Here is a 13,376-nt window from a genome sequence, read left to right on the forward strand (position 1 = left end):
CGCCATTGACATCGACTAGCAGCCATATCTTGCAGCATCCTCAACCAGGCGCAGTGGGGATCACCCAACCCCATCCTGGTAGGTGAGTAGCGCCGACAGCACCCAAACGTTTCGTAATCTTTCTAATATCCCTCTGCCAGGTCAAAAGTTGATCAACCCTTTCAGCCACTTGCCCCAAAAAATCGAAAGACGTTACGCACTTTCAGTGCTTAGTGAGAACAATGTTGTGTTGTGATTCGATTTGTTAAGGATGAACTACATTAACGCTGATGACAACCTAGGTCCGATTGGAAGACTTGACAATAGTAGGGTCGCTCCGCCTACGAGGGCAGACGGAGTATGAATGTTCCTTTTGAACGAACTATTTCACCAATCTGGCCAAACGTGAATAGATGTCCTGATCAGTTTGTAAGATAGAATCACTGAGCATTCAAATAAAATTTTTAGACTTCTTGTCCAATGGAAGGGCCCCGAACGAGTCTTGACAAAGAAGATTCAGCAAAACAAGACACTCGGCAGGAGGTATGCGCATAGTATGCTCAAACTGACAGACCTTCTTGGACTATCAGTGGGATATAATAATCGAATCAACGGCGAAATCGATAGCGAACATTTACAGGCGATGCGCAGGAAGAATAATTCCAGAGTCTATTCGCAAAATGATGAGAGTGAGTAGAATTTCGTTCTCAACAGCATTTAGATTTCATCATCACATGAAGTTGAAAGAGCAGTTTCTAACCGTTTGAGAGCCATTTGGAGCACAGAGGTAAGTTATTTCTAACACCCGCCCTAAACTCAGCATTCATGTGAAGCCAATAAGATTTTAGCTTTCACCGTGATGCCAAGCTTGTCAGCTGAAATTAGAGGTTTCGCTTTCTTTTCAGTTACCTTTTGACTGGTGGAAAATCACACAAAGCAAGCTGATGCTATCACGGTAAGCCCTGTGGATAGCAAACTCTATGGGGGCCTCGGAAGTAAACCACTCTCGTCCTGTGCATCAGCGCTCTCTTCTCCTGAGTGTGCTGATATTCTCCGCCATCGGTGCTGACTAGTTAGTCTGCTAGAACTCGATGAAACATGGTCATCCCACGACCAGATGTTCACAAACTCGGAAGACAGTGTGACTAAATCTACCTGACCTAGTCATGAGCTTGAAGTATCACCTATTAAAGGCCAACAGGATGAGGCCGAATGGGTACTTGAAGGCGAACCTAACGCAAACTTCTATGCGAAGGCAGAGCTTCCGCTATTTCTTACAACGCACGATGGAACTTCGTTTTAGGAACCGCCCAAGATTGCTGATGACCTGACCGAATGCAATATCACACGAAAGCTCCCCATTTTAAGGCTTGATGGTACTGCCACCAACTTCTGGCTCAACAGCTGTCACAATAGGAAAATTCGTCCCTCCGATTATTCATCGAAACAGCCCATTAAGAGCGAAACCTCCGAAACCAGTTGATCTGGGACACTCGGTGTGCTGGCTGGACAAGGTTGGTGGATGTAATGAGCTCCGATATCAACCTTTCACAACTTTTCTTGTCCGGACATAGGCTGGGCGCTTACTAAAAATGGTGATCAGTTAACCGTAGGTACCTTTCAGTGCATAGCTGTCATGCAACTCGATGGATGCCGAGAGGATAAGATACTATTTGGTTGCCGATACTTCGACAGAAACCGATTGTTCGACTCCGTGAGGCGTCGATCGCGAAAGGTGCACAATCCCTCGTAATGGGAGAAAACTTGGACCAATATGTACTTCAGAGAAAAAGAGTGATCAGTACAACCAGGATAGAAAACAACACAACAAAGTACGCGCTTTCATCTGCTTTCGTAGAAAGACACTACCAAGCACATTAGACCAATTATGTCGAACATCAGAGCGATCTTAAAATTACAAAATCCATGCGTAATCTTTTTCACTGTCCATATGACCATCCATTAGGGTAGGGAGCACAATCGCCTCCGTTAGCGACCCTACTACGAAGCTTAGGTAGGAAGTCTGTGGTCGCATCGATGTTGGCTTTCTGTGCGGTCATTTAGAGACTGACCATTCAACCTCAGAGGTGGGACTACCTCCATGACTGTCTGTCACATTTAGCTATAGATAACGGAACCTAGTTAAGGGGCTCTTCGACTGAATCTAGAAGCTATTACTCTCAACTAGATAGAGGGAGACTTCGTAACCAATAGGCAGCAATACACGCAAAATCATGCGCAACCGCAACAAAAGATCCGTCCCACAGTCTGAGGACTGGATCCGATCCCGAGATTCCGTAGGCTAATCGTATTGTATGGACAGGCGATTGCTGGTTGGCCGTATTAATGGTGGTTAATACAAACAAACCGCAATCATGAGGGTTAGCCCCATGGGGACCCAACAAGTTAGGAAATTTACGGACCTAATGGTGGCAAGTCGAGTGCCACTGGACAAATCTAGGCATCCAAGGGAGAGTTCAGAAAATTGCGGCGCAGCAGAGCCACCATGGCATGCTGTTGAAACTCAATCAAATGCAACTGCTCCTCTAAGCTGGAAGTACAACAATCTCAAATCAGAAGGGGTAGGTTGCTACCGAGTTAGCGACAATGTTCCCGTTGCAGTATTGTGGAAGCGATTGTCTGTGAAGAAAGGAGCATTTGAAAACCCAATGTCTTTTGGAGAGGATGCTGTATCCTGATTGGCGATTTCCCCCGCTCATCTGTCTCTTGTCTGGTGTCATTTCGGCTGGATGGGTGAGTGCAAACACCTAAGAAAACTGTCATGTCCTGAGTGGCCGTGAAATTGTAAACGGTTGCTGTGTGTGGATGAGATACAATGATTTCCCCTACAGTAATCTCATGTGCTTGTCACCAATTATGGACTGCATAAATTTACTGCGAACGACCATGAACGGCGGGTCGGAGAGTAGAAAACTCAATGGGCAGATGGCATTCTTCTTCGAGAGAAAGTGCCTGGAATTTCTTAGAAGTGTACTCTCACGGACCTATTATGACGAACGACTACTGTCTATTATCGCTCTCCCTCGGTGATTCGCGCTGGTAACCATTTTCTATATCCCGTTACTATAGGTGGCACAAGGCAACCCTCAGCGCAAGCGGAAAAGTGACTGCACCACGGTGAAACAGCAAAGAAAGCAAATAAGGAACACGGAGGCGTTTGATGCACTGTTTTCGCCTACATGTAAGGACGATTTGGAAGAATAAATGTGCAAAAAATACATATGTACAAAAAGAAGAAACACGTTTCATTTCATCACCCAGTGATAGCGAACAGGGTCTGTAGGGAGGGGTCCTGAAAATAGAGAAGAATAAGAACGGTGTTCGAGAGTTTTGGCCATTAAAGTTGTGGGACTCTTCTGACACAAACTGAGATATACATTACTGAATGATATCTGATTCCTGCAATGAGCGAGGCCCTTCAGGAAGCTATAAATTGCACGCCCATGGATAGCCTTGGCGTTTTTAAATCTCAAGTACATCAAATTACTTTCGCGTTTTCGTCTGTACCCTCGAAATTCACCAGTCTGTACAAGATCTCACTCAACGTGAGACCCGAGCGACACGTTGATGGAACGGTACCATCAGCCTTCCTACATTCAAGTATAGCCTGGAAAACCAACTTATGCAGAGTCTCGGTCTCTTCTGAGATGTAAGAAAACCGCGACCGTCAGTAGGCGACACACGTGGCGCTGCTCAAGCTCTTGACGCTATTGGTGGTTGATCGGGAGTTTTGACGGGTTTGACGATTGAATTGTAAACGATAAAAACCTTATTAGTATGCGGTTAGGTGGGGCACCAGGCTGACGAAACGATGGCTGTCACACAATGTTTGCCCAACCTCTTTGAAGGGGATGACTGTCCATGAGCCCCGCTTTGCGAGAACTTCCTCGTCAGTGGATATGGTAGTTGTTCTTTGATGTCCAAACCATTTGACCTTGGTGATTTCTCTCGTTTTAGAAAGGATATTTTGAACTTCATTTGCTTTTTCGAAAGTAAGTAAATAACTGAAAAACACACATTTGGAAACTGATCTGGCTTTTCGAGAGACTCACCTGGAACCCGGCTGAATCTCTCGTTTACGGTGGAAACTGTGCCCACCTGATGAGCCCCAAGGACAGCAGTCTATCGAAAGCTGAAAGCCCAGTATTATACCACCTACACTTCCCCATTCCCAGTAGTTTGTTGGTTGTTAAGTTACGTTAGATCGATGCGCCGTAGGAGTTTTTTGAAGAGTGGCTGAATTGGAGGGAAGGGACTGGGGAGGGACAAATAACAATGCGGATGAGCGATACCCAGAGCTGTCCATACCGAGGATTTGGTCAAGGTAGCCCACGTTGAGCCGTTGACACAAAGACCTGACCTGTTTAGCAGTAGAGGGCTGGACTAGCCCAAGAGTGCAGGGAGCAGGGCATAGCTGCCTAACTCCTGATGCTGCTGTGCACACCATATGTGTTTGGAACCTCATCAATCTCACGGCAAAGTTTGGTTGCTTTTTGACCGTAATGGATAACTCGTAAGGGGTCACGGTCAACGCTCGACGGTCCGAGTGTGCGGATTTTACGGCCAGTATTGTTTAATCCATCCTTCTACGTAGGAAGGCTGCTTTCGTGAATACGGAAATTCCGTTCGCCTGCAGGAAATACCTTACGGCCTTCACATACCTATCACGGAGAACAGTACGACTTTACCTCCACACTGCATCGTATTACAGCTGGTCGTAGTACGGGGGCTCGCTGCTCTTCGTTTGGCTACCCTTCTTTCGCCTTCCCGGAGCGGTTGCACACCGTGGAACGAAATTCCAGCCAGTGCAGCCCGCAGGATCATTTCAGCACTCAACATCGACTACCAATTCAAGGTGGTGGTCGGGAGTGCTGAGCAGCCAGAAAACCTCACGTTACAAGGGGCATTTCTCAGACCAACACGTAATCGTTACGAATGGACTGTGCTGTACAATTAAGATGAGCAAGTACTGGGAGCAAGTATACCATTCTTCGAACAAACCAACACACATCGCTCAATAAGGGTTACACACCGAGGACATATCAATTAAGTTTTATCGTGTATAATCTGAGTACTCATTACCAAATCAGACACAGTTTACCAGCGCTAAGTGCTTAGAACGTGGACTGGACGATCGGATCGAACGTTGAATGAACGGATTTTCCGCTAGGATAAAAACGGCCCTCAATAATATATGCGACCTAGCAACACCTGACAATGTGGGGTACTCAACTCGAAAGTCGTGCGACACAGCAATGCCAAATTAGCATGTGACTGTCCGATTCGATCGCGCTGCGCAAACGGCTCAATTACCATGCTAATATATGATGCAGCTATGTTGTGTTGTGAAAAAAACGGATTAGATACACTGATAAGGTCATACAATGATCAGACGGTCGTAATTTAAAAGTATAGATTGTCTGATTTGATTAAGAGGTGAGGTCATCACCAGGGACCACAACCCCACAGTTGACACTGATGCTTCACTGTCCTATAGTCACAGAGCTTATCTAATTATATTTGAGTGACAAGAAGGGAAAAGGGGAGGCGACGTGATGCTGGCCTGTAGCAAGCACTGCACGCTTCCTACGTCTCCAGACACTCAACCAATCTGGGAAGATACCGATAGCACGAACAACAATGACATCGATCTGCCACAATTTTCTCCGCAAGGGAAGTCACAGGGACATCATCCTGAAAGCCGAACCACACGAAAAACATCCCTACTTTTCAGTATCTTTTTACATCTTTCTGCTAAGTCATACGTTGTCCACCTCGCGGTTCGCGCCATTTCGAAGGAGGCACGAAGAACAACAGTAGTCTTGATAGATATTGTTTTAGCTTTCGTAGCACATGGCTGAGATGCCGAAGTTCATGGTGCTGAAAGTGTTCCGCAATCGAAGTACCTGCTGCGCAACTAGATACTTGTTTTCTAATCACCCCGTTACGAATTCATTGACGTCATCTGACAACAGCGTTGCTGACGCATCGGCGATGAAAAACCTGAAGACGCCTCAATTCGTCTAACCGCAGAGGCCATGTCTCAGGCCTACTGTAGCTTGGTACTGGGCACTCTTGAGACATAGTGATATGCCTTTTTCAGGCCACAAGTGGCGAAAATTAGTAAACTGATGCTGACTTCATCAGACACACTTCCATCAGAGTTAATACGACTACAGAGGTCTGTAAACTTCCCCAAACTCCAGTGCTTCTCCTTGAACAATTGGGGCATGTTCAGAGACTTCGAAGACCGAAGACAGTGGTCAGATTATTCAAAAGAGCTTGTGCTTGGCCTTCGTCTTCAGAGATGAGGGCGATGTCGTCCGCATACTCCAGATCGACAAGGTTCTCACCAGCAGTCATAAGAATACCGAAGTTTTGAAGATCATTTAGCGGTCGTCTCATTAATTCATCAACGGCAATGTTGAACAAGAAGGGAGAAAGAGGACATCGTTTTTTTTTCTAAGGAGCTCACCAAACACTTCACACGCCCAGAAGTATGTGAAAATAGGGATCCGATTGATTTCACAAACTTCTGGTGCACCCCCAGTTGAGCAAGTGCGATTAACAGCACTGACCGATCAACAAAATCGGAAGCACCCTTGATTTCAGAGAACACCAAGATTGTGGGCCGTCTGGTAAACAGGTTTAGTAAAATACCGGGCCATAAATCGTTCCAACTATATCGTACAAATGCACTACTAATCGACATGTAAATACCAAGTGGTTAATGAGTAGTTTTGGCAAACCGTGTGCGCTAAACACAACTGGCTGGATGAGCGAAACAGGGCAACATGGGGGGAAAACGCACCTCTTTACGCCGAGCTTCCATCAATTTCCTGTTATTCTCCTCCAAGATCCGATCAAGCTCTGCCTGTTTCCGTTTTTCCTCTTCCTTGAAGTAGAAAAATGGGCATGAAAATAATCACACTGTGTGGATTCGTCTGCACAAACATGACTTTCAATAGAGTGGCAAGGATGCATGGATTTCACTTATTTTTGACATGAAACAAACGGTTTACACCTAGTCTGGCACATAGGAACAATGGTTCACAATCGTCCAGATGTAGCACCCTTTCGGTGCCTAGCTGCCATGCCACACGAATGAGGCACGAGGGCTGGGATACTGTCAGGTCGCCCAACCCTAGACAGGGGAAGTCGAGGGGCAGAGGTCGGGTTCGAACCACGGACCTTCCGGTCAGTAAATTCGCGGTCTAACCACTTGGTTCACAAAAGAACAAAGTATCCATGCGTGATAGTTGACATGGTAGACAGTATCGTACACCAAGCCGGCATTATTACATGGAATCCTGTAGTTCATACCAGGTAGATGTACTGCCAAACATGGCACTTCTGTCAAGGTGACAACCCAATGAGATGGGGAGAAATAGTATGAATCGCTTCCGAAAGAGTGAATGCCGAATCATCTTCATTCTTGAATGTAGAATGTACCAGAGCCTTAATACCGCACACGCCTATTTGTCAGAATATCATATAAAAAGAAGAGTTGAGAGGAAATGACGTTCCTGCTGGTCTGTAACTCGAAGAACTCCACCAGAAAACCTAACTAGCTTCCACTTTCAACGTCAATTTCTTTCGAACAGGAAGATTTGATTCCAACCTGCGAGAGGATCCCTGAATCCGACGTTAGAAACACAAGACTCAAAGGAAATTTCTGATTCGCAACAACCTACACAGGCCAAAGGGTACTGGAACCTTACTAAGTGACGCCGGACGGTAGTATTCATCCATTTCAATCGCAGCCCAAGGGAGTGGCTGTCTGTCTATCACGAAAACTTTGAGATCCCTAGGCCTTCAACACTCACTTGACGATCCATCGTTAGACTCACGCTGCAAAGTACAACCAGCCCGAAGACAAAGTGAGAGTAACTTGGGCTGATGTTGATTACGAGTTTTCAGGAAGCAATACTTCACTGAGCTGTGTATTCACTTGAAAATTCGCAGCAACCACCGGGTGTAAATTAGTCGAGGCGACTGCTTGGGTTGTCAGATAAGGGCCAGGTCTTCTCAACTAGGAACAGTGTGTTCAAGTGAGGCTGTCACCTGAGTAGTCAGGGTGAAACCGCCGGGATTAAAATAAACACATTCTTACTCCTTGGATCGGACTAGGCTGTCTATGAGTTGAGTCGGCAAACACCTGAGATGAGACTTACAAGCGTTAGAATCCATCGCAAATGTCAACTAGGAATTTCAGGTGGATACACTGCACCTGAACGCACGCTACACCGAAGTTACGTAGATGTTTCAACAAGATGACGGCTCAAATAGAAGGCTTGGGATAACAAGCCATCTGAAGCTTCTGTCTACAGGATGGGCGATAAGCACAGCACCTGAAATCGGTTCCCAGCCTACATTATTGGGTAACTTTAGGAAGGGTGTGGGAAATCCAGCATAAGCCTTTCATAAAGCTTCCCGAAAGACTCATTTGGAAATTAATTCGGAGGGCATATGACCAGCTGCGACCAAGGCCAACATCATTCCTGAGGACAAAAGCACACAAAACGGTATGCGCGACAAGAACACACACTTGAACTTGTACTAGAAATAAAAAAATTGTTGATATTGTCCTATTATACCTTACGAAGGTGCACGATGCAATGCACTTTACATCTGGTACGCAAGGTGAACGGCTAACATATCATCACAGCTCACCATTCCGGACCAAATGATCTACGAATTAATTGTCTAGTGCGAAAGACTATCAACACAGAGCCCTACCGCATTTTCAACAGAGGCCAGATGCTTTGGTCTTCCTCACACACGGACCGTCGTTTACAAATGCGGCGTTAGTTGGGGGAACTGGAGTGTCGTGCGCAAGAAGATGCAATGCTGAATCTAGTGCCAATGCATCGGTAGCACTTCAAAATTGTGGTTGGTTAGAAAATCACAGGATGAGACTATTTCCGGTATTTCAAGCGTTAGGAACAAAGCTATGTGGTGCCAACAGAGTCCGCCAAATCAAGTCAGTAGGCCTTGGGTTATACTCTATGTAGATTTTAATATGAAACAGGTGGAAGTAGCACACTCGTTCCATCAATGAGAGGAAGCTACAACCGATTTACCCCCGGACCCCAAATACACGTATTCAGTCCCATCTCCGGAACTTTACTGATCTGTGTTATACACGTCGAACGATGGACGCGGTGAACGGAAAAGGGCTGGCATCAAGAAGACCGAGTTGTGCCCGTGAAGCTGTCTATGCAGTGACCAATGAGTAATGCGGGGCGGGTGAATGAGGCTGCCCATTTGCTAAGTGGCAAGGAGATGGCTGATGAGAGGAGTAGCAGATCTGAGGCGTCGTGTAGACTATGATCAGTTATATCACCAAGTGTGTGTTTGGATACGGGAAACCGGTAACTCACTTCAAGTCGTTTCTCCTCTTCCAACTTCCGTTGATAATCCCGTTCAAGCTCATCGAGGCGCTGCTTCACCCGCCGGTCAATTTCCGCCTGATACCTGCGCTCCAACTCAGCCTGGAGATCATCCGCACGATCGACCAAAGCGGCCTCGAATGCTTCCACCACTCTGGCCTCCAGCTGACGGGCCGCTTCTGCCTCACGCTCACGTTCTTCCTTTAGGCGTCGCTCTCTAAAAAGAGCAGACGTTGCGAAGGAAAGAAAACAGATCAACGTAATTATATACACGAGGATAGAGGGCTTCGAGACCATCTGAAACACAACAGAGGCAACGACACTCAGGCTTAACCGGTATTGATCAGCTCGGAGTCGACTGAAATTACGGAGTTTTAAGGGCAATACAACCATACATCTTAACGAGTCATGGGATGGAAATAATGAAATGAATACAAGCCTAGTGTCAACTTAGCAAGAAAATTCCTAGACTACCCCACACCTCCGTAAATGTGTTTAACTTCAACCAATCACAGAAAGGACCACCCGAGCCCCATTCTAGCAAAATTGGCAGCACTCAGCGTCAGTGGTATTGCATGCATACTCGCTTGACAAGCTATCATCTGCCCACTTGTTGTGTGCACCACTCTTAATTAGCAAATAAAACAGCGATCTTCTCAGTAGACGAAAAGGAGCTTCAAGCAGCACATCATAACAAGACTGCACCGAAATGTTGAGGAAGAGCATTATTGAATGTGGTAAAGTCGGGCGAATATTTGCTGTATACAGGTTTACACCCACTGAAGTTGGCACAGTGCCCCTAGGAGAGATCTTTACAAATTAGAGGCACCATTGGTCGCCAGGGCATCGCCAAAGTTTCTGATGCTCTACGGAGTCAGAGAAAGCCTTCAGGTAAGGAAAAACGACCGTCGTTGAACGCTTAAGGAAAATCGTTCGAGAAATCGTCGCAAGATAAACATAAGGTCGACGCAACATTGTCCACGGCGTAATTACTCTACTCGTGTGCGTAATCATGAAGGGAAGCGAAGTGCTAAGTGAGCCCACACAATGGCATGATCGGAGACAAGTTGCGGACCCCAGAAGGAACGGCTCTCCCTTGGTAACTGATAGCCATAAGATCCAACTTAGTCCATAACTGGTATGTGGTTGGTGGGCTCCAAGTGATTTGCTGAGGGTGTTTTTGATGAAATTCCGTCCTGCCCACAAATGGACGACGATTAGTACACAACTGAAGAGTTCTATCCTGATTACCTGTTGTGTCTTGCTGAGCGGTAGTGCAACTCTGCATACTCGGCTTCCTGCTCCGCCCCCTGTGGTATAGCAGAAGGCACGGTAGCTTTACACAGCCCTTTACGAAGACATGGAAATTACTACAACTGTATTTATAGGGTAATCACAGAGCGTTCCACAAGGTTGTGCTTGAATATCCGTGAGGGGGCGAGAAGCGTCGAGTCAAGGGTGCTCGATCCGGTTTGGCGGGTATTCTGGCCAAACGGGGCATGCCTTCATTCAGTCCGTGTCGTGAACGTGACACATCCGTCCAAATGATTAAAAGTTCAGTTATTAGGGACGGCTGGCCTAAAGACATCGCCCTATGCTGAGCATCGACTACGAAGCTAAAAGTGACACCCTTCTGGGGTTCGTTATCAAACGTGGGCGTTCGTTTCACCGGTCAGGATGATATTTCGTTCTTTTGATGACCGAAGCAGTCATGACGAATCATGAAAAAATTTATTTTCCTCATCTTAGGAAATACAGTCTGGTGGGGTGTATGCAGACTGCGAATAAACGTCATTTACTGCATCAAACAACATCGATCTCAATCCAACCAGACAATCGTACAGCGCAAAGTCGACTGTTTACTGGAATCAAGCCAAGTTGAGTGCGTTTAGGTCCGTGATTCACTGAAACTGGAGCTTACCACGGTGTAGCGGTTTTTGCACCCCCACGACCAATTGACCCATACACGGAAGTGCACGTGTGTCCGGACCACAGAGCCTCACACCAGGTTGGTCAACGGGCAGTGGTCTGGCTAACACAGTCTCCTGATCCTCTAGTTTGGGGATTGGACAAATTGCTCCCTAGAAATGTGGATTGCTCTGAGGGTCGTACACCGACAACAGCTGTTTTGATGTTAGGTTTTTGAACCAAAAGCTTTGTTCAGGACCCTAATCATCCAGTCTAGGCCTGGACGCCCTGGTGGTATCCCAGCCTACGCGCAACCAGTAACTGCACTGTCGTCATCAGTTGGGTGGTCTTAATTGCCACATGCAACAAAGCGGGTGAGCGAAAACAGGCGACCGCTGAGGTCTCCTTTCTTCCTCTATTATATATTCGCTTTTCTCTCCTTCCCAGTCCCATTGCTAGCGATATCTACGTACGCCCATCCTTAAGGACTGATAGATCCGTTCAATACCGATTACCATTACCATTACCTGTAGCCGCCACAGCCACATACACTCCTAAAACATTCTTCGAACCTCGTCGCTCAGTTCATCAGACAGTCTTGAAAGTTCGCACTCTGAAACAACCTGAACTAACAGACTGCTCTTGCGTGTACGCTATGAGATGGTTCAAGTGGTTAGAGCGCAAATTTACTGATCATAAGGTCCGTGGTTCGAACCCAACCTCTGCATCTCGACTGCTCTTGTTTAGACTTGGGCAACTTGGCATTGTCTCAAACCTCGTGCTCACTTCGAGTAGCATGGCAGCTGGGCACCGAAAAGGTGTTACAGGTGAGCGATTTTTTGCTTGTCTGAATCAAGGATCAAGATGTAAGCACAGTTGTAGAACTGACCTCCCAATCGGTTTGCGCTCGCATCCGGGTGAGCAGCTCTGGTGGTTTTACGGCCAACCTTTTCTAATCCCTCCTTCTATGAAGGGAGGCTGCTTTTATGGATATGGAAATGCCGGTCGTCTGGAAGAGATACATTACTGCTTGCACACTCCTTTGCAGATGACAGTATGACTATACTTCCAGAAGGTACCGTGGGGGCTCACTGTTCTTAGTCTGGCTCCCTTGACCTTCCTGGCATGGTTGCACATTTTGGAACGCAGTTCTAGCCAGTGTAGCCCGCATGACCATTGCTGTATATAAGCCGGACCATTAATTCATAGTGGTAGCATTTGGCCAGGAATAAGTGTGAGAATACAATGCCTGCACTGTTAGCAGCCTCCTGTGGCACGTCATGAAAGCAAGGATGCACTAGTCGAAAGGGCTGAAGAGAACCTCGAATTCAGTGAACACGTCCTTGGTTGCCAGACTGATGTGAACGGATTGCACGACATATTGCAAACGTGCTCAGTCCGACCTATACCGGCTTGAATACTTTTTGGTGTTCTTGAGTCAAGGCTTGCGCGCCGCCGTAAGTGACATTAGACCTAAGGCCACAACAAAAATTCTCCTAAGACCTATGTGACTGACGCCGCCTACGAAGTCATACATCTTAAACGCTAGCGCAACAACTTACACATGGGATCAGATCCAAGAAGAGCTATGTCGTCTGCGTACTCGATATCTGTGAGCGGAGGCCCAGGGAGCACTTCGACCACACAGGCATTAGAGGCTGGTAGTGAGTCTTCCATGATCATTTCATTGACGAAGTTAAAGAGGAAAGGTGAAAGAGGACAACCCTGTCGGACACCACCGGATGTGGTGAACTCAGGAGAGAGCTTCTCGCAGACCTTTACACGGCCGCGGGAGTTGGCGTACAGCGCCTTAATGAGGGTCAAGAATTTATGGGGGACACCTTTGCACCACAGACACTGCCATAGTGCTTGGCGGTTCACAGAGTCAAAGGCAGCTTTCAGATCGAGAAACACAACCATTGTTGGTTGCTGGAAGCAGTGTCGCTGTTCCAGAATCCGTCGGAGGGTGAAGATATGGTCGATGCAACCTCTTGCAGGACGGAACCCAGCTTGGTTTTCACGGATCTGCCTCTCCCTGTGTTCAGTCAAACTTCGAAGGATAAGGCCAGAGAGCAC

General features: G+C 46.8%; 3 protein-coding genes across 3 annotated transcripts in view; 2 read left to right on the top strand and 1 right to left on the bottom strand.

Moving 5' to 3' along the window:
• Positions 1-659: 659 nt before the first annotated feature.
• Positions 660-3,287, top strand: T265_10163 (hypothetical protein; the record flags this gene model as incomplete). Its single annotated transcript, XM_009176453.1, has 3 exons — positions 660-668; positions 701-766; positions 3,070-3,287. The coding sequence occupies 3 exons, from the start codon at positions 660-662 to the stop codon at positions 3,202-3,204; spliced, it is 210 nt and encodes a 69-aa protein (XP_009174717.1).
• Positions 3,092-13,376, bottom strand: part of T265_10165 (hypothetical protein) — a gene marked incomplete at both ends in the record, with an annotated part of 18,164 nt that continues 7,879 nt past the window's right edge. The window contains 3 exons of the mRNA XM_009176454.1: positions 3,092-3,292; positions 6,812-6,895; positions 9,384-9,609. Coding sequence (XP_009174718.1) covers positions 3,254-3,292; positions 6,812-6,895; positions 9,384-9,609 — 349 coding nt within the window. The remainder of the gene's footprint in view (positions 3,293-6,811; positions 6,896-9,383; positions 9,610-13,376) is intronic.
• T265_10164 (hypothetical protein) overlaps positions 12,865-13,376 on the top strand; it is a gene marked incomplete at both ends in the record, with an annotated part of 5,357 nt that continues 4,845 nt past the window's right edge. Inside the window, one exon of the mRNA XM_009176455.1 lies at positions 12,865-13,238. Within this exon, the coding sequence (XP_009174719.1) occupies positions 12,865-13,238 (374 nt within the window). The remainder of the gene's footprint in view (positions 13,239-13,376) is intronic.

The sequence above is a fragment of the Opisthorchis viverrini genome (genome assembly GCF_000715545.1).
Source record: "Opisthorchis viverrini unplaced genomic scaffold opera_v5_347, whole genome shotgun sequence".
In the NCBI taxonomy this organism is placed as follows: Eukaryota; Metazoa; Platyhelminthes; class Trematoda; order Opisthorchiida; family Opisthorchiidae; genus Opisthorchis; species Opisthorchis viverrini.